The sequence below is a fragment of the Epinephelus moara genome, chromosome 3 (genome assembly GCF_006386435.1).
Source record: "Epinephelus moara isolate mb chromosome 3, YSFRI_EMoa_1.0, whole genome shotgun sequence".
Taxonomy (NCBI): Eukaryota; Metazoa; Chordata; class Actinopteri; order Perciformes; family Serranidae; genus Epinephelus; species Epinephelus moara.
Window position 1 is genome coordinate 36,274,104 of NC_065508.1, and position 26,287 is coordinate 36,300,390.

The following is a 26,287-nucleotide window of genomic DNA, read 5'->3' on the forward strand; positions in this document are numbered from 1 at the left end:
TCAGTGTGGGCGGCACGTTGTGAAGAGTCATGAAATGATAATTTTCAGAGGATCATTTCTGCATTTTCTGTGAGAAACACCTGCACACATGCTTTTTCTCCTCCCAGTGATAACTGCTTCACCAGTGTCAGCAGGCAGTGCCAGAGTATGGGTTTTATTAGAAGCCAACATCACTGCAAATAGCGTGCCATTCATTTCTGCTTTATAACTCTGTGAATGACACTCATCAGGAGACTAATCACAAGTTGACAACATCTGTCTGTGCTGCTGTGGTTACGTCAATCATGCTCAATTTTTCAAACGGCTGGCCATTACATGTCAGAAGCTTTTTGTCTCACAATTTACTTGTCAGGACCGAAAATCTGAAACTCTGAAAAAGTGTGAATAAATGAAAAGTTAAAAAATAAGCCAGCTTTGTAAGAAGTAATACACAAATAAAATTTCTAAGATGGAGGGTTGAAAGAGGAGCATGTCTTTCTTTAAAGGAACAGTGTGTAGGATTTCGGGCGATTTTGTAACATCTAGCGGTGAGGATTGCAACCAGCTGAAACTTCTCCAGTTTAGAATTCCATCAGTGTTCACTGTTCAGGAGGTTTTTTACTGTGAGGCAAATTATCCGCAGAGGCCTCTTCCTATCCAAAACAAACAGATTATGTCATCAAAACTGGTGAAAACACTGTTTTGCATGTAGGAGATGGACCGCGATCCTAATGTGCTCATGTGTGGTCACTCTTTTTCTCTGTTAACTTAAGATCCAGACGTTCAAGAGGATTTTACCTGGAGCAAAATTATCTTCAGAGGTCTCTTCCTCTCCCAGCAAATGGAGCTGGTGATTTAAACTGGTAAAAACACTGAACAAAGCAGTTTACAACTAAAAAATTTGTGTTTTACTGACACATTCATTGCAGAGGGGCTGCAAATGTCGGTAGCCAATGTGAAAATGCGAATGGCCCTATCAACAGCCAGAGTTTGGTAAGTCCATTCTGGGCAACTGTAGAAACATGGAGATGCAACATGGTGATCTCCGGAGATGAGGGCCTGCTCCCTCTGTAGATATGAATAGGGCTGGGTTAAAATAATCGATTCAGCCAATTTGAACGACCCAATATCAATTCATAAAATTCAAGATCTGTCTCTTAATATATGCTTTTTCCAATGGATGTGTAAAGCTTTAACCCTCTTAATCTCGCTGGTAGTAAACGGGCCCCGGAGCTAAATTATTTAGGACTGTAGTCTTATTATCATGCTGCAGCAGCCTCTCCTCCTGCTGTCTGTGCGTCAGGGCTACTTTTGTACTTTTGTGCCACTTTTACCCGCACACACACACACACACAGATACAAATATGGAGTAGGGATGCTGTGGTGGAGACAAGTCAAGACAGCTTGAGCTGATGACAACTATGCTTGATATTGTAAGTGCAATAAAACCTCCACAAGAAAAAGTCAATACTTAATCAATACACCTGTCTGTTCAACAACATGTAAACATGTAGAAAATGTATAAAGTTTGAATAATATTCAGTTTTAATCCTGTTAAAAATTTATTCTTTTTTATTAAATAATTTCTTGTAAAATTTACAGTGCTCTTCGAATCTCTTTTACATTCTAGAAAAAAATAACTAAAATATCCTCAATGGAATCAATGTCAAATCAAATAGGAAATCAAATTAAATTGAATCATTACCTTGTGAATCAAATCAATTTAGGAAATCATCGGGGATACTTTGCCCTAGATATAAAGCCTCAGTCTAAAATAACAAAAACACAACAATTCCTATTTTCAGGTAATAATACACTAAAGAAAACACACTTATTATATTTTATACTCTATATTTCTGCCAGTATAGCTCCCTAAATCCTACACACTGGACCTTTAACATGAAACAATAAAAATCACTACAACTGGAGTTACATGGGTGTCACGTAACAATAACACTCAGTCACAGCACTTCTAAAGGACAGCACACATTACCGCCATCTTTTAATCTGCAGTATTGTGTTAAGGGAAGGCACAAACTGACATCTGAGAGATCGTACATTCACAACCTATCCGCTTTAATGAGTCGTAATGGGTCGAAGGGATCCATAATGCATTGTCCCCTGAATAAACTGTTTTCCCACACCATATATCTTCTAATCCTTTTAGTGGCCAGCAGCCAGAGATTCAGTGGACACTGCTGAATAATTTATGTAGTCCCCACTGAGTTGAAATGGGGACTAAGTCTCGCAGTGCACAAAATAAAGGTGAGACTTAAATTGACATTAAGTAAACGACCAGAGAGGCTACGCATTTATGGGCTGCTACTCTCCGCACAACTCTTACATTTGTCACCATCTGTGCTGGAGGATTTATTGGCATGTACTGTTGAGGCTTCAGAGTCTCCCTTCATTCAACAGTGCAGTGGAAACAAGATTCATATTAAACGATGACGTGAAATCTGAAAGTAACTCCGTTTAGATTTTGTTAACAAGCTTCAGGCTTAAATTAGGCAGTGTGACTATCTGATATTGTCTCTGTATTTCCATATTTCTTCCATGTTCGCCAAAGCCAATTTTCTCATGTCACTTGTCATTTTGATAGTGAAAGGTGAGGCATCTTTCTGCATCATCAGCTGCTACACTACATTTGCTCATGTTCCTGACACCATGTGAGTGTGAAAATTTGAAATGATACGCCATGGAAAAAAACAACAACTATGACATGGCAAGGCAGTTACATTGCAGATTTGAGACTTTTTCTAGAAATGCAGTTTAACTCAGGGAGAAGACTGCTCCCTTTAGTGCTGTACTAACAGACACAAACACTATCCTCTGAGGGAACAGTCCATTATCGCTGGTGACAAACATGAAAAGCAAACGGTGAGGAGCAAGTCAGGAAAATGCCACTCTGCAGGAAAAACATTTAAGATTCTGACTGCCAGTGAGAATTTCTTTGGCTGCCCAAACATCTCCCCACATAGTCTCTCTTTTCATTAGTGCAACTCAGACAAATGTCAAGGAAGATAACCCATTATCTTCCCAGTTGACAGTAACACGTACACACATACATAAATGCATCATACCAGGCTCCCTGGCAACGGATGCCTGTATATTACTTTTCAAGTGCTATTCTATTGCCTGATGTGCCAATGCTATTGTTGCTGTGCCTTAACTCAGGGTTAGCAGTCAGGAGTGACTTTCTTTTTTTAGGCATTTTCAACCTACATGACAACCTATTGACACATTTTAAAGTACTTTTATCCTGTAAAACAGAAAATAGAATTATCACAGTCGTTTGTCTCCACAAACCAGTCAAGCAGTTACAGTTTACATGCATGTCTATGAAAACATGAATACTTTATACACATCTTCCCCCAGCAGCACAGACAATCTATACAATCAGCACAGTTTCAAGGTGGACACAAATTAAGTATCTGACTAAATGTCTCCCCTTCTGCTTCTGAGGTATGATGTTGAATAATGGCCAGAAAAGTGTTGCAGAACATTCTGACGTCACATTTAAGTTGACCTTTGACCTTTAAGATATACAATGTCAGCTCTTCATCGTTTTATCCTATTAGACATTTTTTGTGAAATACTGTCATAATTAGCATGTGAATTCTTGAGTTATGGTCAAAAACAAGTTTTGTGAGGTCACAGTGACCCTGACCTTTGACCACCAACTTTAATCAATTCATTACTGAGTCCAAGTGGACGTTTGAAATTTGAATAAATAAATAAATCAGTATTTATTGAGATATTGCATTCATGAGAATAAGACAGACAAGGTCACAGTGACATTGACCTTTGATGTACAACCACCAAAATCGAATTAATTCATTGTTATGTCCAAGTGTACACTTATGCCAAATTTGAAGAAATTTCCCCAAGCATTCTTGAGATATCGCATTAATGAGTATGGACAGCCGACAGATGAACAGACATCCAGTAACCATAATGCCTCCAGCTGTGGCTATTGCTGGCGTAGAGGCGTAAAAATGACAATGGGACAAGGTCTATAATATAATTATTAAGTATGTTTGTGTCTTTTCTTTATTTCAGAATGTCTATTCTCCAGTTTCTCTTCATTTCTTACTTTGTGACCAAAATCTGAGCATACACTGAACAAGCTGAGCTTGCACTATACAAGAGGGTAACAGCATTACAAAGGCATTACGTAACCTGACTTTTGTCATCCTCTATTGGTGACATATTCATTGCTTGCAGTTACTTGTATTGGAGAGAAATATAACAGTATTACAGGGGGTAATATTAGCTTTTAAGTGCTAAACAAGTGCCAAATACTATGTATATCAAAAACATAAAATTGAACTCAGTCCCCAGAGGGAGGTTACTAAGTATGCAGTCAGAGTAAATGGGACCATCTGGCTGGTGGTTTTGTGTCAGTCATTAAAGTTGTCCCTTTTGAATGTGATTACAATTCACACTTCAAACAAATGGGTTGTGGGGAAATCATGATATTCAGAGTAAATATTGGGGAACCAATAAACGGAGGGCTGAAATGTTGTGGATGGCTGAGGCGGTCGAGAGCCACTGAGCTGTGAGAACTAGATTCTGCTGGCTCTAGATAATGGGGAGTAAGAGAGGAACAGCTGGGCCGTAAGCATTCATGTCATGTTGGAGGCTGAACATCTGATCCTATAGAGAAGCAGCGCATGACTCACACTGCTGAATGCTCAGTGGGAAGCGTGGAGCCGACACAATTAGAACACAGAACACACATGCGTGCTCACACATACAGGCGCACAGAGCTTCTTGGCTCTCCTGCAGGCTGTGAGGTGCCAGCACAACAGAACCGACCAAAGCAGCTGTGGCCTCCAGCCAAATCATGGCTGATTGGAGTTGGGTCCTGTCAGGCCACAGGTTGTGCAGTTTCAACCCCTCCAATCCACCAAGTTGAAAAGAAAACAAGGCCTTAGTCAATAGATTAAAGCCAGGCATTATTCATCATAAATTCTCTTGTGGCTATGTTAACACAAAAGCTACAGATTGATATCCTGCTGGAAGTAAATGGCTGTTCAGCACGTAGGCGAAAAATACATGTGAAGCAAGTGTCGGAGGTGCGTGTTATGTGGGAATGTCGACATCAGCCCGCGTGCGTAGGAGGGCTGGTTCAGTCACCTTTACTCTGAGGTAAAGCTGTTGCAGCTTTGCCTGACACATTTGTTTTGTGAAATTTCTGAATTACCTTTGACAGTTGGAAAAGAAAATGATGAAAACTTTCTGACAAAATCCACATTACAGAGTTACTGAGCTGAGACAAGGATTTAATAAATAGATGACATGGCATATTTGTTAAAAATTTGAAAATAGATCTTAACATCTGATCCTCCACCATCCCCATCGACTGCATTCAAGCTGCACACTTTGTAACAGTAACCAAAGACTGTTTTCACTTTGCCAAGTAATCCTGTTTCCTCTAACTAAGGGCACATACAAATCTCCAGTTTACAACTGGATTTTGCTCTTCATCCTAATCTTCTACCTGTATACACAGGAGTAGATTTTGGAGGGGACAGCAGGGTGCAGGGGACATGCCCCCTCAATATTTAAAACATGAGCAATTGTTCCGTGTACATCAATGCAGAAAAGGCACAAAGTAGTGTATTAAAAGCCCCCAGAATGCAGAAAAGTGTTTGATGCTCAAAATCTTCCAGTGGAGGACCCCTAAACCCTCCATTCTGTATGTGTCCCCTTAATGTTGAAAAGAAACCTACACCCTTGCCTGTACAAACCAAAACACCAGACTTTCTTGGATGGGACACTCTTCTCCATTAAATACATTTTATATGAAAGACAGCTTTTAAGACCCAGAAATACAAAAAAATCAAGATAAAAAAAATAAAATAAATAAACACCTTGTTGCTTACCTCTTGGCGAATGATGCTTCCAGATGATATTGGCCTCAGGACGACCAACAGCCAGACACATTAGATTGACGTTGCTGCCCTCGTTCACCGTGACGTCCTTTGATATGTTAGTGATCCTGGCGGGTACTGAGGGGAGAAAGAAAATCATGATTGATGTTTTTAGCTTAATTAATGACACGTGAGCTAAGGGCTCACTACTCCATGTGATCAGAACAGCGATGAGGTTAAAAATAACCCCGGGTTGGGGGACTCAATTAGCATGAAATTAGCTGACAAATTTGACAATTCTCTGGCTCGCCGTGGTGTTATACATGATTGATTTTCTTCATCATGTATCTTTGCCACACTGCTCATTAGACAGGCATCAGACTGATTTGGAGTAAGACATAATTTCATCTCTCTGACTGGACCAACTTGATCTGTATGCCTGTGTGTGCATGTGTGTTTGTCTGGGTTCTTGATTAAGTGTACCCTGTCCCTAGCCTTGAATCAAGGGTCAGAAGATATCCTTTTTCAGTGAAATTTAACTCAGTCATGGTGACTTGGATGTAAAGATCATTAGTGCATGTGACAAGACAGGCTTTCATTGAGGAAAATTCACATATTACCCACCTCAGTGTAGTTTAACATCAAATTGTTCCATAGTTTTACTGTTTATGAGGACAGTTTAGCTTTTAAATCCTTGGGCCTGGTAGGGTTGTGATGAATAGAATAGAATCAACCAGCAATAAGCATTTTATTTTTTTAAAAACCTTTAAAAAAACACTTAAAAGTCATATTCTGTTGCATAATTTGAGGTACTGGTCTCTACTTTTTTAACTATAAAATCAATTAGCACCACTCTGACAGATGCTAAACATAAAAATAAACAAATAAACCCTAAAATTACCACTTCATGGTTGTGTGCCTCTGCAAACTGGTCAAGTTGCAAACACGTGGATGCTTAGAATAAATCTTCCCCCTGGCAGCGCAGTCACAGTCATCACAGTTTCAAGGTGGGCACCAAGGATTAGTGTCACCAAGTCAGTATCTCACCAAATGTCTCCCCTTCTGTTCCTGAGTTATGATGCTGATCAATGGCCAGAGAAGCGTTTTTGAAAAACAGTATGATGTCACAGTGACATTGACCTTTGACCTTTTGGATTTAAAATGTGATCACTTTATCATTTCATCCTATTAGACATTTTATTATGAAATTTTGTCATAATTAGGGAAGCAATTGTGAAGTCACAGTGACCTTGACCTTTGACCTTCGAGCACCAAAATCTAATCAGCTCATTCTTGAGTCTAAGTAGAAGTTTGTGCCAAATTTGAAAAAAAAAAAACAATCCCTCAAGGTGTACCTGAGATATCATGTTCACGGTGATGAGACAGATGCAAAGTTAAGGTGACCTTGACCTTTGACCCCTAAAATCTATCTATTTAGTTCAACCTTGAGGTCAATTGCATCTTTGTGCAAAATCTGAAAAAAAAAAGAAGAAATCTCTCAAGGCATTCACGTGAATGACAATGACAGGTCCATCTCAGTGCACAGGGACTAACATTTATGTTAGTCCCTGTGCACTGTTTATTGTAACTCAGTTAATCAGTGGGACTTCATTTATTTCAGAGCAGTTGTCATGGTTCCCCACAGGACTAATAAGCTACTGTTCTCTTGCTGTCAATTGGCCGCATAACTCTCTAATTACAATGTAAAAGTTTTAGCTTCAAATTTCACTTCACTCAATGTGATTAAGACAGCTTATGACTTCATTAAAATAATTAAAACACAATGGTAAAACACAGTAATATATTCAGTGTAATACACCCAATACAATTAAACAACGATAGAAAATGGTACATTGGATTTTTTTCATCTTTTATTATAAAAAAAGGTACTGAATGGCCGTAATGTGTGGTCTGTGCCAGGGGATCAGAGCTGGAGTAGATATGCTACTGTGCATCCCATTGACCTTTGAATTTACTGATTTGATTAGCATGCATTGCTAAGGCCAGCTCAATTGGTTCATTTAGGACACTGTGTGTACAGCCTGGTTCTCTAAATGCCACCCAAAAACTGTTGACATGAAACCAAGTTTACAGCATATTTCTAAGCAGTATCATATAACTCATTAATATGGTCCAGGTAAACAAATGAAGGTATTTTCAATGTTTTATACACCATGTTTTGTATTCGCTACCCATTGCAGCATCATAACTCTCTCTTTTTTTTTTTAAATCTCAAATTAAATGAGGTATGCAGTCCCCCTTTCGGTAATCACTTGTAACCAATGCTCCATTTCTCTTCAGACATTTGCACATTAAGGATGCACCCATTCACAAAACTGGACTACACAAACAGAACTGATGACAAAATGAATTGTATTATGAGGAGGACAATTACATGCAACACTCATTCCATGAAATGACAAAGATCAGTGCTGAGTTCCCCCATTAATGTTTACTGCCTTTAATGCTGGCTGACTATATTGCCTTTAGCTCAACAAATATATCTGTTCAACAGACACAGATACATGGTTTAAGAAGAAACATCTCTTAGCCTATACTCATGTTGTACATATAGAGTATAAAGTACACACACTCACAGAATGTGTATATACAACATAAATAGACCAAACTGTGATGTGGTTCTGTGGGTTTTAACAAAACTATTTTTTTCACTGCTGACATGAATACTTCTTTGTTTATTTTATTTGGAGCCTGATAGAAATTGGCCATTAGGAAATTGGGTAAAGTTAAAGTGAAGATTACAAAAACAAACCAAAACGATTTTTTTTTTTTTTTGGTGAAATATTTTCCTAACATCTATGAGGCAGAGGGCACTCCCCAAAGCCAAGAAGAGTTGAAATGTGAGGCTGTTCTTAATGTATTTTGATTTTAACTTGAAAACATAGCTGTAATTGTTTAATAATGTCTTGTTAAATGTACAGATTCTTTTATAGATCAATAAACATTTTATTATAATAGGCTAAAACATACATGTGTAGGCTAACTGTTGATGGCCGTTCTTGTATTTTGCAGAACTTTCATAGTCAAGCAGGTTTATATATGGTAAATAAATAGGATATTTTTCTTAGCTTGTATACAAAAGTAAAACAACTAATATGAATTATATAGTATATGATACATCATAGCAGACTGATTCAATAAGAAAATTAGCCCATCAGTTTACAGGCTTGTTGTAATCTCAAGAGACTAGCATGAAGTGATTGGATCAGTAACATGCGTCATTACAGAGTTAGTGTGAATGTGATATTTGGACAAAGCAACAATGTGTATTACCATCTTCAGGTCCCTCAGCTTCATCATAATAAATAATGCTCTGACCTGAAACTAAACCCGTGCATGTATTTGTGGTCACAGAACCATAGGATATCATTTAAAGAACTGATGAGGCCTTTTACAAAAAGGTAGGCTATTTTGAAATCATAGGGTGTAACTACGATAGAATAGAACTTTTAGTTTATAAAGATTACTAGGTGATGCATCATGGAACTACATCAGGACAAAATTATTGGACTGGAAAAACTAAAAGAAAAAAATTGCTACTAATGTAGTAGTCTCATTAAAGTCATGACTTCAGCATGTTATTAGTGATGCATCAGGTTTTAGATGTCCGTCCCATCAGTCCTCAGAATTAGCTGCTGTGAGTACTTTAATATACTGAGCATTTGTTTTCACCTTTTAACTTCCACAAGTCTTTGGTGAGTTGCTGCTCTGTGTGCACAAGATAACACTGCGGACATGTGAACCAAGCGCCACGGTCACATTGCAGTCCAGTGCGTCCTGCCCAGTACATCAGCAGTTTAGTCACTTTGTGGACAAGCTTCTTTAGTACATGTGTGGTGTACTGGGGCACAGGGTGGGATAAAAAAGAACGCATTCCTGAAACTGCAACTCCTACACCAAATAAATTCTGGTCTGAAGACATTCTGCTCTGTTTGTGTTCATGCAAATAAAAGACCACCAAAAGTTTTCTAAAGCTCCAATAATTTATCCAATGTAACCAACTGGAACTGGAGAGCAGCTGATGTCTGTGGTTAGCGGATGTAGCTAGTGATCAGTTGGGTTCTAACAGTTGTTGTGTAGGCCTGAGCGGGGGATTCCAACAGCGATGTTATATCACATCAAATATTTTGTCCATATGCTGTTGTACATCAGCTTTTGTCCTCCAGCTATGTTGGACTGCACCACTAGGGCAGGGATAGAGACACAGAGATAGATTATAGAGGAATAGATGAGTTACTGGCTGTAGGATCTCTGCTGACAGTAGAGAGAAGTGGTGAGATATCAGGATTAAGACAACAGTGAACTGTTCCATGTCCTCTCCCCGAGGACAGTATTCAGGTGAGAATTCTTTAGGGTCCAAAACACCCCAGTTTTTTTCTTGGTGGTGGTATGTTTACAGATTAAGAAGACTAAGAGCAAACCGGAGTCCGCCAACAGCCAAAGGGTCACCCAAAATGAACTACTTTGAATACTGTAACAGGAGTAATGTTGTGTAAAACCAGTTTCTAAAGAAATGCCTCAACCCCCAAATTATTATTTGTATGCATATTAATTACTCACCACATATTACCTTGAATAAAACGTTTTTCTTGCATACCTCCTTTATTTGAAGAATCCAAAAACTGAGTATATTCTTCATGAATTGAAATCACAGCAGTCCACTTTTAACAACAGCAAATCCATATCAAAACATCAGTTTAAAAATCTCTCACACAACTCGTGAAGATTATTCAGCCATGTGCTCAGTACTTCCCAAACAGACAGCCCTTTCTGACAGGGAACTGAAAGGAAAGTAAAACCTATCTATGCTCTCTTTGAAGCCATTGACAAAAACAGTAATTTACCTCACTGAACATGGGAGCTACTGGTCCACAGCTGCCTCAATCAGTTAGATTGTTTTTGTTATTGTGTGACTTTGGTGTTTTGAAGGATTAGTTTGGATATACCAAGGTCATACAATAACACATACTAACTCACTGCTAAAAGCAGTGGTAGATCAGCAGCTCCCGTGTTCAGTGAAGTAAAATTTATGTTTTTTCATTGGAGTCTGGCTTTGAAGGGAGCATAGATACGTTAGAAGTGCTTACTGTAGCATACGGCTGGATAAATGAGTCAGATGTTTTGGTATAGTCTCAGTGTTGTTAAACAAGGACCCCATGACATCAATTTATCAAGAATTTTCTCCGGTTTTGGATTCTTCTTTCACTGGAGGCATAGGAGATAAACAAAGTTTTCTCTATTCATTCATCATGACCGGGTGAGTAATTGAGATACAAATGGTCCTTTAGGGGTTGAAGTATTCCTTTAACAGTCTCTATGAACCAGGTCTGTCAGAGTAGCTGTTACGTGACCTGATAGATTTCCTACCAAACCTGCATGTTGGCAAAATGTAATGAAGAGGCTTCGGCAATCGTCTCCTTTTAACAGCAATTAGACTAATGCCACAGAACTAATGTGACAATGATTCACTGAGGGCAGAATGCAACATGTGGTGCCTTTAAGAGGCTCCAAATAGGGAAAGGGGAAGCACAGCGGTTTGAGGACACAGCAGGCACTACTTTCTCAGACACATTGACCTCCGGCAGAGATGAATGAACAAGCATCTGTGTGCAGAGTAGGTGACGGGTCCTCCAGCTTGATAATGCCAGTGGCCAGGTGATTAAAAACACAGCTCCCATGCCACTGGGGCTGCTGGTGGATGTGACTGGGGGCCCAGGGACACGTCACTCTTCATGTCAGTACAGCCAAGGTGTTGCAGCCAGTAATTAATTAGAAAATGGATTCAAGAGGCTCCCCAAAGAGGAAAGGGATGCTTTCTCTGGGTGTTTATTTAACATCAGGGTTTGACTGATGTGATTGTATTTCTTTGTAATAATATTTTTTTTCCCAATGTCAGCTGTCATTGTGCTGGTAAATATGCTGCATTCACAGAGCGAGGAGCAGATACAGGGCAGAAGTGCCACAATGCACCGTTATCTGCAGGGCACGAGAACACATTGGTATAGTACGCATTGTTACGATACCGCACATTGTTTTCTGTTAGAATATGAATTTTACATTTATGGCAATTCTCCAGTCAAACAATGCAATGGTGACATATGTGGGTAAAGAAAGAAATTGAGTTTGAAGGGTCAGAACAATTCAATACAAGAAGTTTTCAAAGAAGGCTGAGCAACAGCAGTGTGCTTTTCTCCTGGGAGTCCTCTGTACCCATAGCCACTGGTGAAAGAGCGATTTAGATCCTATATTTAAGCTACAGTAGCAATGCATACAGGTTTCTAGCCATAGATAATTTGCAACCCCTGTCCCTGGTTAGGGTTTTAAAATTAAAACAGTAAGTGTAAGAGTACAGAGCACAGAGTTATTCAATACAATAATACAGCACTACATATAAAGTAAAAAACAGGCAAAGATTAAGTCAAAGAGGAGACCACAATATGACCAGAGACAAAAACACTATTAACAATGACTCTGCTATTTAAGTATGAGGTCCCTGTGTGTTTGTGTGTATGTGTACATGCCTACACATGTATGTCCATGCATTATGCTAAATGCACATGTGTGCGCTTGTGTTTATATCTGCGATCAACGATTGTGGCCCGTACAATCAGTGTTCACAGGCTTATTTCAGCAGTTTTGGCCATCACTTTACATGTGTGTTAAAAGCCTTGAGTTATATCAGTTTTTTAAATTCCAGAAGGTAAAACATTCCACAGTTCTGTACCTCATACTGAGAAAGATGATTGACCAAATGTTGTTCTGTGTTTTGCTGCTATACAGTTTCCACTTGTTATACTCCTAGTTCTGATTCCACTAGGCTGTTTGTTTACCAGTTGACAGAGTATGTCCCGTGCAAGGTTGTTCACACTCTTAAAAAAACTGTCCAAACTTAATATGTTGTATTTCTGCTGAATTAGGCAATAGTGCCATCCAGCCATCCATTACTTTCAATGCCTGTTTCTATAATGACTTAATGGGTGTAATTGTAGTTTGGTGGCCCTGGCCCCACACGGTAAAACAGTATGAAAAGCTGGAGGATATTATGGTATGCATGAACTGCTGTGCTGCCTTAAGAGGTATATATTGTCTTATTAAGTGAAAGCAATTTAGATTTGTTTTGACAGTTTTGCAGTCTCTTCAAAAACTGACAAAGCGCTTCAGCACTTACTCTAAAATCATGCCTAAAAATTTAAACTCATGTACCTAATCTATCTTTTTCTCATCAATCTTTATTCTAAAGTTCTCAATTACTTTTTTTTTTATTTACAAGCACATTGAGACTGTCTTGTTTTAGTTTAAAGTCAAATGATTATTTTGAAGCCACTGTGAAACACCAGACATTTCTTTTGAGAGCATTTCTGCTGCCATCTGAACTGTTTTTGCAGACACATATATAAGCTCACTGTGTTTGTGCTTTGCATCCACTGTGGTGTTTACATTGGTCAAACATTTTTGCGCTGATGTGCTGCAGTATCTATAGCTTTTTTTTAATTTATTGTTGGTCATTTATGTTAAATTATGTTTGTTTTGTATTTGACATATTATGATTGAGTGGTTAAATGTTATATTCTACTGTATGCAAAGGGTGCAAAGTGCCTGTCTATAGAACAAAAGGAAATAACAGACTGGTCTGTACCAGCACGCCGCTGCTAAATGAATGTAGCGGAAACACTGCTGTAAGTACTCAACCTTTTGAAAACTTCTGATAAAAACGGTACTTTAGAAATTGCACTACAGCATGCTAAAGGCAGGAGGGAATGCAGTCTGAGGAAAGAGAGCTATTTACCATGGATAAAATAATATGTCCAAGACTGTTAATAACCTTTACAAATATGGCAGGCATAACATCTAAAGGACATGAGAAGGCTTCAGTTTGGCAATTGTGTCCTTTAAACCCACAAAGAAAGGGCCTCAAAATAATTGAGCAAGGCAGAGGGGCTGCAGTGAAGAGTAGTAGACCATGTGCCGTCTGCTTTTTGATAAGTCAACAATAGTTCTTTCAGAATTTCATGTGAGACCACCGGACTGTCAGCTCCAGGACTGTTGTTAACCAAAGAGAGGAAGCGATCTGAGGTGGTGAGCCACACAGGCAAGGTTTCATTCAGAGCCATACAGCAGCCAGTATTTCTTCTCACTCTAATAACCACTTCTGTCCATGTGAAATGAGGAAAAGGAGTGGAACTGGCCTTAACCACCTGCTTGTCCCTTGCATGCTGGGGAGTTGGCTCCTCCAGACGGCAGACAACAGAGGTCAGGAGATGGTCGAATTACAGGCAGCCACCTCCTTACCTGAGAGGAACTTTTTCAGCGCATCTAGCTCGGATCGTAGAGCAGCCACCTGCCCAATGTGCACCTGGCAGTCCTTGCATGGAGGTGGGTGGTTGGCAAACACCTCTTTACGGGCAGCGGGGGAGCAGGATATCCGCTTTCAACCAGGGTCAGGCAGAACAGATGACTCTATAATAAACAGTCTACAGTATTACACCCTGTCACTCAAGTGCAGACTGCACAACAGAGCAAACAAAGTTTAAATGTAAGTTATGTTCTGATCACAGTCACTGTTGCTGTTGAAATCCAGAATTAATGACAATGGTTAAAATCTGTTAAAAAAAACAAAAACAAAGACACTACAAACTAAGGTTGAGTTTTCAGGTGCAGATACTGATACAGTATGATTTTTCTTTGCAGGGTAGCTGGGCTCACCCTTAGAGAAGGAGTTGCTCCTACACATTGAAAGGGGTCAGCTGAAATGGTTCAGCATCTGATTTGGATGCCTCCTTGACACCTCTCTGTGGAGGTGTTCCAACCATGTCCCAATGGGAGGAGGCCCTGGGGCAGACCCATAACATGCTGAAGGGATAACATATCTGGGTTACCCTTTGGGTTAACCTTGCTTAGCCTGCTGCTACCCAGACCTAGATCATTGGTGGAAAATGTATGGACAGAAAGTCATTTGCATTTCTCATGCATATTACAACATTGCAAAAGTGTGTATGTATTATTTTATTATGTATTTAAAAGTGTATCCCATACATCTTGTACAAGCTCTGAGCTTTTTTTCCCCAAAATGTGTCAAACTCATCAAATACCTATGCTTAGGCAATGGCTCTTGGTATCAGTCACCGAATCACAGAGGCACCCTCAGCAGCAGCATGAGATGCACCAGGGGGCAGCAATGATGTTGTGAGCAAAGTACCATAGTGTAAAGGGAGAGACAGTCCACATAGGGCAGGTGGTAGGGTGTGTGTGTATGGGTCAAAGAAACTCCGGACTTTCAACCATGAGCTCGCTGTTCTTATCAAGTGTGAAAACACAAAGTCAAAGCAGTTATTCTAATAACTGCATAGTGTGCTCGTATTTGTGGCAGACTACTTTAGCCAAACCATGATGATTTTTAACTACCCCTAACTACTTTTGTTGCTTAAATCTAAGGATGTAAACGTAAAAATTAAGTTTTTACCCACGTTCGGAGTTTATTTTGAAAAACACTGTATGCATTTAACCAGCAAAAACTATACACTTCCTGGGAAAGCAGAAGTTATCTGGAAAAGACACAATGCATGTAGCAAGCATAAATTGAATCAAGGGGGTCCAAGGGGGTCAAAACCGACGTAGGATGGGTACCTAGCACATAATATTTTGATGTGTAGGGCCACTGATCAAGCGTCTGCATTTGAAGAGTTGGAAATGAGAATGTATTGACCGTGAAGATAAAACATTGCATTGTTAAAATTTTGGAAGCTTGCAATATTTAATGGGCCAACTAGTCCTCTCACATTCCTATTGCCACTAAGATGGCATACTCAGTGCATTTGCAAAGCAACACATTTTCATACATATCCCTTTTCCTATTCATTCCACAGGCCTACGTCCATATAAACAGTCATGAATGACTCAGCTTTGGAGTGGTTTTGCAACAGCTCCAAAGTACAGCATTATTGTGGTCACTGCTTTTATGTAACACGAAAAATGCCAAAAATAATTAGAGAAACAACAACAACAAAAACAGTTAAACCAAAAATGTGATTTCATTTATGATTGAAAGGAATGTGAAGAAACTGAAGGAAGAAAGAAGGCTTTGCTCAGGATTGTTAAAGGATGAGCATGAACCTTTGACATCTCCCAACATCAAAGCCTCTGCTCCCGTGCCAGCATTCACCAAATCTATAATAGATGCTAACTCTTCTTTCATAACAAATTACTATGTGACTGAAACATCAAAGGAATCACTGTCAGTTAGTTTTCCAATCTGCCATCGCGTCTCGGAACAACAGACATCTGTGACAGATATCTCGGTAACATTCAGTGTTCCTGTCAGTGGTTATTGTTAATTCAGAGGCACACCCAGCTCCAAGAGAAGGAACAAGAAAGGGATCCAAACATTCCCGCTCGGAAGTGTGATAAAACACTTGGGGGGGCTGCTCATGCTTTGGTGAGGTGGAAGTAAACTAGGTTAGTTTTCCCACTGGCTGGTGGAAGGCACAAACAGTGACACCTGCCTTCAAACTTCCAAGCTTTCTCAGTTCAAAGGCAGCTTTTCATATGGGACCCATTGCATCTTATGTTCCAGGATTCAGTCCAAAGTAATGACAGCAGCACTGAAGCGAAACCAAATGGCAGGGTATGATGCACTGCGTAAATATATTACCTTGTGATCAGCATGAGAAAAGCGCCACGCACATGCTGGCTGAGATGGGCCTTTAATTCCTTGTATTTATAAGTCCAGGCTGTCAGCCATGTGTTCATTATATTGATGAGCTGACTAGCGATTAGTAGCAGTGTTGGCCTCTCATACCTTTTTACAGTATATCCTGGCTTATGCAATTTCAACCTGAGAGTATATATTTTGTAGATCTATATTTACTTTCTCTAAAACGACCATCTGTTGTTAAATTGACCATAAAAAGGCTGTATATTTCACTTTCACAGATGCAGAGTATAAGTGCTGACAACTTCCCAGTAGGAGAGTCCTTCAGCATATTCTTCCCTTCTCCATCTTCCTCCACATGCAGCATTCATGCTAACCCAGCTCACTCGCTCAAGTATCTGAAAGCATTCAAAAATGTTTCTGTAGCCAGTCTTTGTGTGTTGCAGATGAATTAGTATGCTGATACCAGTCTTTAGAAGAGGAAATTAAACATGAAAATCTACCATTTTGTGGGGGGCAAAAATCATGACCGCCAAAATCCCATTTCAAATGAATGAATGAATGAATATGCTTCTTATCAAATTATTAGTATTTGCCGTGGTAATATGATCAAAATTTTAGAGCAGGAGCTCTCACTTAAACTAACCCATTCATTCTCCAGTCTGCAGAGATATACAGGAATTATTGTAACTGTGCCTGCATGTTTGTGTGTAGTATATTGTAATAAATGTTACAACTAACTGAATGTTAACGTTTGGATCAAATGAATAGAGCAAACCTGTGAATTAAAGATGAAAGACAGATTGTTTTTCCCCCTGATCTTTTCCTATTTATCACAGTTAATTAAACAGCACCTCTGAAGTGATAGGATTGAGAATTCTTTCAAAGTCCTCCCGCCCCGTGGGAATCCCACAGAACTCATCCACCTTTCCAAAATCACCTGTGGTCAGTGACAGTGTGCTTATGCTTGTGGGCTGAAAGGAAAGGCAGCAGCCATTATTAATTTGGATAAAAGCCACTCACATCCCAATGTTGTACATGTCAATAATTTTTGTCACACATTCATTAACGAATTGATCAAACCATTGCTCAGCGCTAAGTGCAGAGCCAAGCTCTTTCGACCACAGCAACACTGAGCTATCTCCTCCCACACTCACCAAAAGTATTTAGGATTTAGGTGGATTTGTTACTGTCTAGTGTGGGATTGCAGATTGCAGATTGCAACCAGCTAAAACTTCTCCTGCTAGAATTCCTTCATTATTATCATCTGGTCAAGGTCCAGCTGTTTATGGACCAGGTGATTAACTCCGTTAAAAACACTGAATAAAACATTTTCACCTTACAAATAAGGATACCACTGACACTGTTTGGCATCTCGGAGACATGCCCACCACATGCTATTGTTTGCTCACCCGTTTTCTCTGATAACTTAATGTGTGCTCACCTGTTACTGACCCAGATGTTCAGGAGGATTTTACCGAAAGCTGAATTATTCATCTAGGTCTCCTCCTTTCAAAACAAACGGACCCAGTGAGTAACACAGTTTCATGTTACAAATCAGTGTATCTCTGATGTTGTTTGGCATGTCGCCGCGGGCAACTTGTCCATCAAATGCTAACACGTTGACACTTTTTTCTCCGATAACCTAAGATCCAAATATTCAGGTGGTTTTCACTGGAAGCCAGAGGACCAATAAAAAACAGAAAGCACTATAATGTTTTAAATCCGATGCTGCCAGTTGAAAAAGTAAGGAGCGCACAAAGAACTTTAGGGGCACAATGTAAATTGATCAAATAATGTGTTTTCCGTAATAAACGTGATGCAAATAGACATTTACAAGCAAAATTATTTAATGAATTTGTATACAAAATGTACAGAAAGGTAAAATCAGTATTGCAATTTAATTTTGTCTTTAATGTTATTATCTTATATATATTATCTTTGCAATATGATTATCTTATATAATGTTATTACTATCCTAAAACATTCTCGAGGTCCTCTGAAACTCTGCAGGACTTATTTCCACCCTGCCCAGCAGCAGTACCGTGGCAAACGGTCCCTAACTGCGGGGAGAACGGAGCCTCTTTTCCCGGTCCCTCTTCTCCGCCACACTTTGACTTATTCCCACCCAGCCGACAGCCTGGCCGTGGAGAAAGGTCCCTAACTCCATCAATAAGTGATTAACATAGGGGGGATCAAAATAAAATAAATAAATAAGATAAAAATCAACCAGCCACCCTCCTCCCCTGACAGTCCCTTCATAAGTAAAGAACAGTCCCTTCATAAGTAAAGAACAGTCCCTAAAGTGCGGTGAGGTTTGTGGACCGTTACCTGCCACAAGAGAGAAATGTGAACGGCTCGTTTCTCCTCTGACATGCCACATACGTGTGTGCCGCCACGGCTCGGTTGTCCAGGTACTACTGGGCAGTCATGACACCAACGAAAGAGGAAATTACTGGACCTGGAGTCGGACTTCTCTGTCGCGGTAAGCCGTTATCTTGCGCACTATGATCCTCCGCCGTATTCCTGTCTGTGACCCCCGTTCAACCCACAACCGCAGTGATAATAGGGGCGCCCCAGCGTCCACTCCACTAACTTGACGTGGAAATGAGCGGTAGTCTAGAAAACTTGCGAGTTTTTTTTTGTTTTTGTTTGTTTGTTTTTTTGTTTTATTGGAGGGTGCTCGTGCGCCCTCACATAGATTGCGCCCTGGGCGGTCGCCCACATTGCCCATAGCAAAAACCGTCCCTGCCTCCGCCACACTTTGACTTATTTAAACGCTGCCGACAGTGGGACTTATATTCATTGTGCCGACAGTGGCTTGGAAAACCGCCCATAACTGTGTCACACGGGGAAGAAGGAAGGCGGCTGGAGTTCCTTAAATATTTGCGGTTAGATTATCAGATTTTTTTATTGACAAAAATATAGGCTGCTTCGGCTGATTTTTTTATGCGCGCATGTGCCCCTAAATATTTTTTACAGTTCGCACACACCTATTTTTAGTTGCAAATGCGAGTGAAACGCTCGCACTGTCAAGCCCTGTACAGAGACTTTTAACAATGCCTTTCTCTCTGGTCTCTTCCAGACGGACGTGAGTAGAATCTTGCAACACACGAGGCTTGTTTCCGGGGGGGGGGAGCGAGGTCGTCGGGGGTCGGCTGCAGTTGGTGAAACGTCACCACTACCCACTGAAGGGCGGGAAGCCCGGCTTTTGGACCTACTCTGGAGAGGGTCCAGCACTGGCACAGCTCGGCGTGGCACGGTGTGTCCAAACTGACAATGGAAATGCAAATTGGCACAGCGTGGTTTGATTTGGCGTGGCCAAATGTGACAGTGGAAAAGGTCTTTAACAGCAGGACACCACACCCTGAGCAACAGTGCCATGTGCTACTGACTGAAGGTGATGCTGTGCACCATTGATTTACAAAAGCAGAGCCCAGAGGCCCAAGTCCTATTAAAAAACTAAACAAACAAATAAATGAATAAATGAAAAAAACTTGAAACAACTCATGGAAATATATTTTGAATGTCAGAATTACTGCCCGTAGTCATCTAGTGTATATTGCTTCTGTTTTTGATGTTCTTTGTGAGCATCTGTTCAGGATTATGTGGGGCTACATAACAAAAATACAGATTTGAAAACACAGTTTGCTCAACGTAGGGAATAAACCTTGATGATTTATGGATTAAAAATACAGATATAAACAACATGAATGCACAAGGGCAGAGTGACCATTAGAGCAGGAGGTTTCTCGGTGGGTGGCTCCACATATTGGGCCAATACTGTGAAAAACAACACAAAAAATATGAGAGAGAGAGAGAGGTAGAGGTAGGGCTGTGCGGTGCCCCAATATGGCTCTGGGTGGCTTATCACATTTGGTTACCTGGCTGAATCCAACAACCACCAACTTTCACCTAGAAGGCTGGTGTTTGTGGCCTAAACCCAACATCATGTGTGTTTGCAAAACATACCTGCATGCTGTTGTTGTTGAAGGAAAACAACATCAGTTTTCGGGGTTGTACAGGTTGTTGAAAGAGCCTGTCTGCAATCTGTACATTTTCTTTGAAAACGGTAGTGTATTTTGCAAACAGACAATTTATGTAACAGGCTTAAGTTGACATGGTGTCCCAGAACGTCCACAACCAATGCACCAAGGGTACGACATGGAAAGTCCATGACCAAACGTCGACATGTTACGAGGTCAGAGTGTGCTGAAAAAGGAGTTTGTCATCAATCCTGGATGTTGTGGTTGTCTTGGTGATAGCTCACCAGCGTTCTATAACTTGCCCATTTTCTGATGAGTCGGAAGAAGTCTTGTGTCACCAGTGAGCATTCTAGCGAGCAGCTAGTTAGAGTGTGAATGTAATGACTTTGTGTAGAGTCCTTTGACCTTCTAGCAAGAATCAAGCAGTAGTGACAAAATCTGAACACAGGTGGTCAGCTGGAGATGCATAATAGACACAGGTGTGACAGGTGATGTGTATCAGCTGTTCACCTGCGTTCAGTTCACCAAAACATATGTTAATACTAGGTGTAAATAGATTCTAAAATTATCATTATATAACATTGTTCAAGAGTTTCTTTTTCATGCATCAGTCTACAAATGATCTTAGATGAAATCTGTGTGACAATATGGCCATGTGGATGGTGGAGTACCTACGGCTGGGTTTTGGTGGGCCAGAAAGAGTAGTAAGAATTTTATCCCTATTATGCCTTTGAAAAATATCTAATTATTAAGAGAAAATGTTTATACAGAACATTAAATGCATGAATCCATCAGTATGTAAATACTTTTTGTTTTTAGTCATACTAAAAAAATGTAGACTGTCATTTATGGTCATAAATAGGAAATCAAATGTAGCAAACCATTAAAACTTATGACTTACTGTATGACATCACACAAACACATGGACTCATCAGCAAGATGTTGATGTAACAAATCACCATAGAATCAGCAGAAAACAACAGAAAAATCATTTTTGCTCCATCAAGGGATACATATGGTGGGATGCCTTTTGTGCTGATGTGATGTCATAGTAAGATAAGATGCATGTCAGGTGATCAAACATGTTGAAGTGTTTCAGTATAATACACGTATTGATGTTCTCATGTTGTCTGAGAAACTGAAAGCTTTGATGTCACATGAATCTGATTAACAAGCATGAAAGGCGCTTTAACTAGGACAACAGTAAAAATATCTGTTTGACAGGAAATGCACTGCACAGTGTGTTCCTGGATGCATTCAAAAAATGTGGCTATATTCCCATATGGTGTGTTTGTCAATCAGCAATCTAATGTCATACTACAAAATGCCATCCAGAAACTAATCATGACTTGTAACTGGTGACTAGTAAAAGTAATATCAGGTTGATTTTACATGGAGAGGAGTGCATCATTTGAATCTCACGCAGTGTGGCTTATATTCACAACATGCCCAGTCAGCCTACAAATTAAATGAGTGGCAGTGTAATATGAATGTGCACTTTAGAAATGGAAAGAGGCAGTCTAACCACTATCAAGATAGAATTTTCTCTAATTTTCTCTTCCATTCCATGTCCACAGTCTCTTCCACTCCATATCCTCGTCTGTTGCTTTTCATGCCTGCAGTCATATTTTCACACAACAGATTTTAAGGTTTGTGCCAAATTAAAATGTAATGCATCCTGCAGAGCACCAAGAGGTTATGTTGCAGAACATTTGAACATGGAATATATTCTGCACTTTCTTCAAGCAGGTGGAGGCACGGTGCAGAAACAACAATACAAAAAAAAACAAAAAACTGTTGTTTCCAATCTTTATTCTGTCTTAACTGCACCCTTGACATTTGCATCCACAGTCTGTGCGGATGAATTTTGTGCCACAAACTGGAGTATGTGCTGATGGTTGTGTATTTTTGAGATAAAGTTTGGTCGGAGTCAGTAGAAAAATGTATTCTGGATCTGACCTTGTGTGCCTTCGATGTACAATGTCTGCTGCCTGCTGTATCTGTAATGACTTGGACAACCACTTCATAGAACTCAGTATAGCAGGTACAATAATTACACTGTGTGGCTAATAATGGCCAGGAGAAGAAGGACATTTTAGTGAGTGTACCATAAAAACACTGTCCCCTCATTATGTTCTAATTTGCCTCTCTTGCCCTTCCAATTGTAAACAAAACTTTAGAGAACCAAATGGTTCCTCTCAACTTTTAAGAACTGGAGGTTATTTAGAACAGAAAAGGGACCACAGTCCAGAACTTCTCAGCACTGAAGCCATAGAAATAATATGAGAGTAGAACAGACATTACTATCCAAATCAACATAACAGGACGGTCAGAGCAGTGGCCATTTTTATGTGTACCACTGGAAAAAGTATTCATCTTAGGATGGTGAGTGCATGACCAGCTCTACTCTACTTTACTCTGCCTGTGACTGGCTTATCCTGACATTCTTATCCTAACTCTAACTAATCTTCCACCAAACTGGACCACTTGGGACAACTTCCTTTTTCACTCCCGTGAGCACATTGGTCAGATAATCGCAGCCTTCCATTATACCGAGGTACTGCGCAAATTATTGGCTAATGATTACATGGGATATGTATGAATTTTGGCACATTACTTTTGGTAGGAAAATGTACTAAAAATTCATGAAAACAGTCATCACTCTTTCATACGGGAGCGCCTGCAATGCCATTTGCATATCTATTTTTAAATGCCGGTAGAATTGCAACCAAATAAGATAGAGCAATAATTCTTTTTGCAAATAAAACCGAAGGACACTAACATATCAAGCATTCATTGTGTCCCAGAGCGCTGTTTGCTTGCAATAATGGGTTTGTAGAAATCCAGTAAAAAGCGCACACAACAAAAGCATTATAATCCAGACTGCGGGTATTCACAACACGTCCTACGTTGGAATAAGCGCCATCACCTTGTGAGCATGAATTAACTTTCTTGCGTGTATTTAGAAAAATATGTGTAAAAAAAAAAGAACGATTTTCTTTTCTTTTTTGTAGTTTATTGCACATCTTAGCAATTTATTTAATTAGTATGGCAATCACTCCGTACATATTATTAAAATTTGGGATATAAGGGTTGTATTGATTGATAGCATATTAAACTACTCCAAAAATGGCACTACAGCATGTAAAAATATGCTCTGGCAGACATGTTCTATGGTAGGTCATAAAGGGTTAAACAAACAACGGCAAAAAGTACTAGCCAACCAGAAGTAAAGTAGGGTGGGTCATGTCTTCACTATCCTAGGAAAATATCATTTATGTATCGTTGCTATTGCAACCAATGTTTTAGGCTTTGTGGTAATGACCAAACAAACAGCGGAGCAGTACATTTTCAGATACATAATCCTTTACTTTGAAAATATTACCATACTTGTTATTTCTCTGTTTATTTTGTTGCCATCAACTGCATGTTTGTTGAAACCTGATGTAATGTAGCTGCCTCAGAAGAACAATGAAGGGCTGCTGCTCAGTGAACAGCTAAGATGCAGAGATTGCTGGGGTAAACAGCACATAGATCAATGTGTTTAAATATTTAACTCAGTAAAATTAAGGGTTTATTCCAGTAAACCAGTGTTTGTGTTTGCTGGAACAGTGGTCCAGATTCTGGCTGACCAGCGTGCCAGCACAAAGAACTTAAAAATATGTACTAAGAACTTTAAAATACACTCTTCTTATAAGCTTTTGGCTGGGTAAATTTGATTCGACCAGCATTTGTCGTGAAAGTGGGATCATCTAGCTCTCATTATGGCACAGGTGCTGTGGTGTGGTTAACAGAAAGTAAGTGGTTGGAGGATACGTGACATCGACGTAGTTCAGGCAAGAAAGAACCTGGATCAAAGACAATTGCACAGCTATTTGAAGAATTTAAGAAAATGAACAGAAAAATGGACGACAGGAAGCACAATTTTAAAAAGCAGCTAAACAGAATGATGGATAATATACAGAGCGCATTTGAGACCCAGATGAATAGCAAAATTGACCACATTAACTCATCTCTGCAAAAATCCATCAAGGAGAACCACATAGCTGTGATGTCATTTCATTGTTACTGTTCTTTATATCATGATTTGCAACAAGTATTGTTTAGAAAGTTCATATGCCTGATTTAGATTTGATAGATATGGAGAATGGAGCTTTAACTGAATGCCTTTTTTAACAGTGTTTTTGCATTCTCTGAGTATCTCTTCAGGGTGTGGGATAGGAGGAGACAAGTAACATATGAAGGATCCCTCTCTGTTTTGTTTGGATTAGTGATCTGCTAACTGGATGAAATAGTTCTTGGCACTGATTCATGTAGATGTAGATTTTGTCTTTTTTGGATGTATGTATTATGTCTTGTACCCAGGGGACTGTGTTTGTGCTTTGTTTTTCCTTTTCATTGTGGGAGATCTCTTCATGCATTATTTGTGGAAGGTCTTTTTTTTTTAAATCTCATAATGTTTGTGTGTATATCTGGATCATATTTATGTACTGTGTATATTGTGTGTATATGTATGTATTGTGCTGTTGATGATGGTGGGGTGACATACCAGAGCGTTTGGTCTGTTATTTATTAATATGTCTGAATAATCCCATGAAGTCACGTAAATGTCCAGACATGAAAATAAAATATTCATTCATTCATTTATTCAATATAACTAAACAGATGACTAACAAGACTAACTAGGGTGGTTTTGGTGAGTTTTACCTTGATTTTATCAAGTTTGAATAAAGTGTGTTTTACAATGACTTAACTAGGCCATTAAAGGGAAATTTCGGTTTATTTCAACCTGCTCCTATCGTCCTAAATTTGTTTCAAGTGACTAGTGACATAGAAATAATAGTTAGCAATTTGTTTCAAGTGACTAGTGACATAGAAATAATAGTTAGCATGTTAGCCTAGATACAGCCGGGGCACATAGTAGCGTCAGACCTGTTAAAACGTAAGTGAACGGGCATACTTCAAGTGCAAAGTTAGTCCACTAAACAAGCTTTTTTTCCACAAAGACCGCCTCATATCGTTAGGATAAATGTCAGAGAACATATAGAAAACGACATGTAAACGTGTTGTCTTACCTTACCGGTGTGCTGCCATGTTTGTTTACATGTCTGCCATGTCTTGGTTCAGTGAAAAAGAGAAACTTAGATACAGTTGTATTTGTCCTGTTTAATAGGGAAAACAGGTGTAAGAATAGGTCAAAACAGAGTCCACAAACTAGTGAGTGTGAGACACTTTATGGCCCCACTGAAGTGTGTTCTTACCATAACAACTAACTGCAATTGCCATTTCGTCTGTACTAGTCAAATAACCACAGCAAACAGCTCAATGTCTTTTCTATTAATTCTATTTCTATAATCACAGCAAAGACAAGGAGGCAATTCCCTCTGTAAAGTGTTTGATGTCATCAAAGTGTAAGGAGATACCCTTATTTTGTTTGTTATTTTGTTTGTTCTTTTGCATGTCTGAGCCTAGATGCAAAAAGAGCACCAGAAAGATCATCTCATTATCTCCCACGAGGAGGATATCACTGACAAGTCACAGAAGAAAGAAGGCCAGGATCATACATTCATCCAACACAACAAGACTTCAAAAAATATCAGTATATTTCCAAGTATCAGGTTTAATCACCTACAAGGGATGACTTTGGATTCACTGATGAGTTGTTTGCTCTTGTAACATCTCATAAAGGTCACGCAAATGATCCCTCATGTAATACAAGCCTCCAATATTAGTATAACTGAGGTCCCAAAAATGGATTAAATCAATGGGTTGGG

General features: G+C 39.5%; 1 protein-coding gene across 3 annotated transcripts in view; it reads right to left on the minus strand.

Moving 5' to 3' along the window:
• The window catches only part of opcml (opioid binding protein/cell adhesion molecule-like), a 552,029-nt gene that overhangs the window by 86,624 nt on the left and 439,118 nt on the right, over positions 1-26,287 (minus strand). For all 3 annotated transcript variants that reach the window (XM_050036108.1, XM_050036102.1, XM_050036094.1), the window contains one exon: positions 5,871-5,996. In XM_050036108.1, coding sequence (XP_049892065.1) covers positions 5,871-5,996 — 126 coding nt within the window. The remainder of the gene's footprint in view (positions 1-5,870; positions 5,997-26,287) is intronic.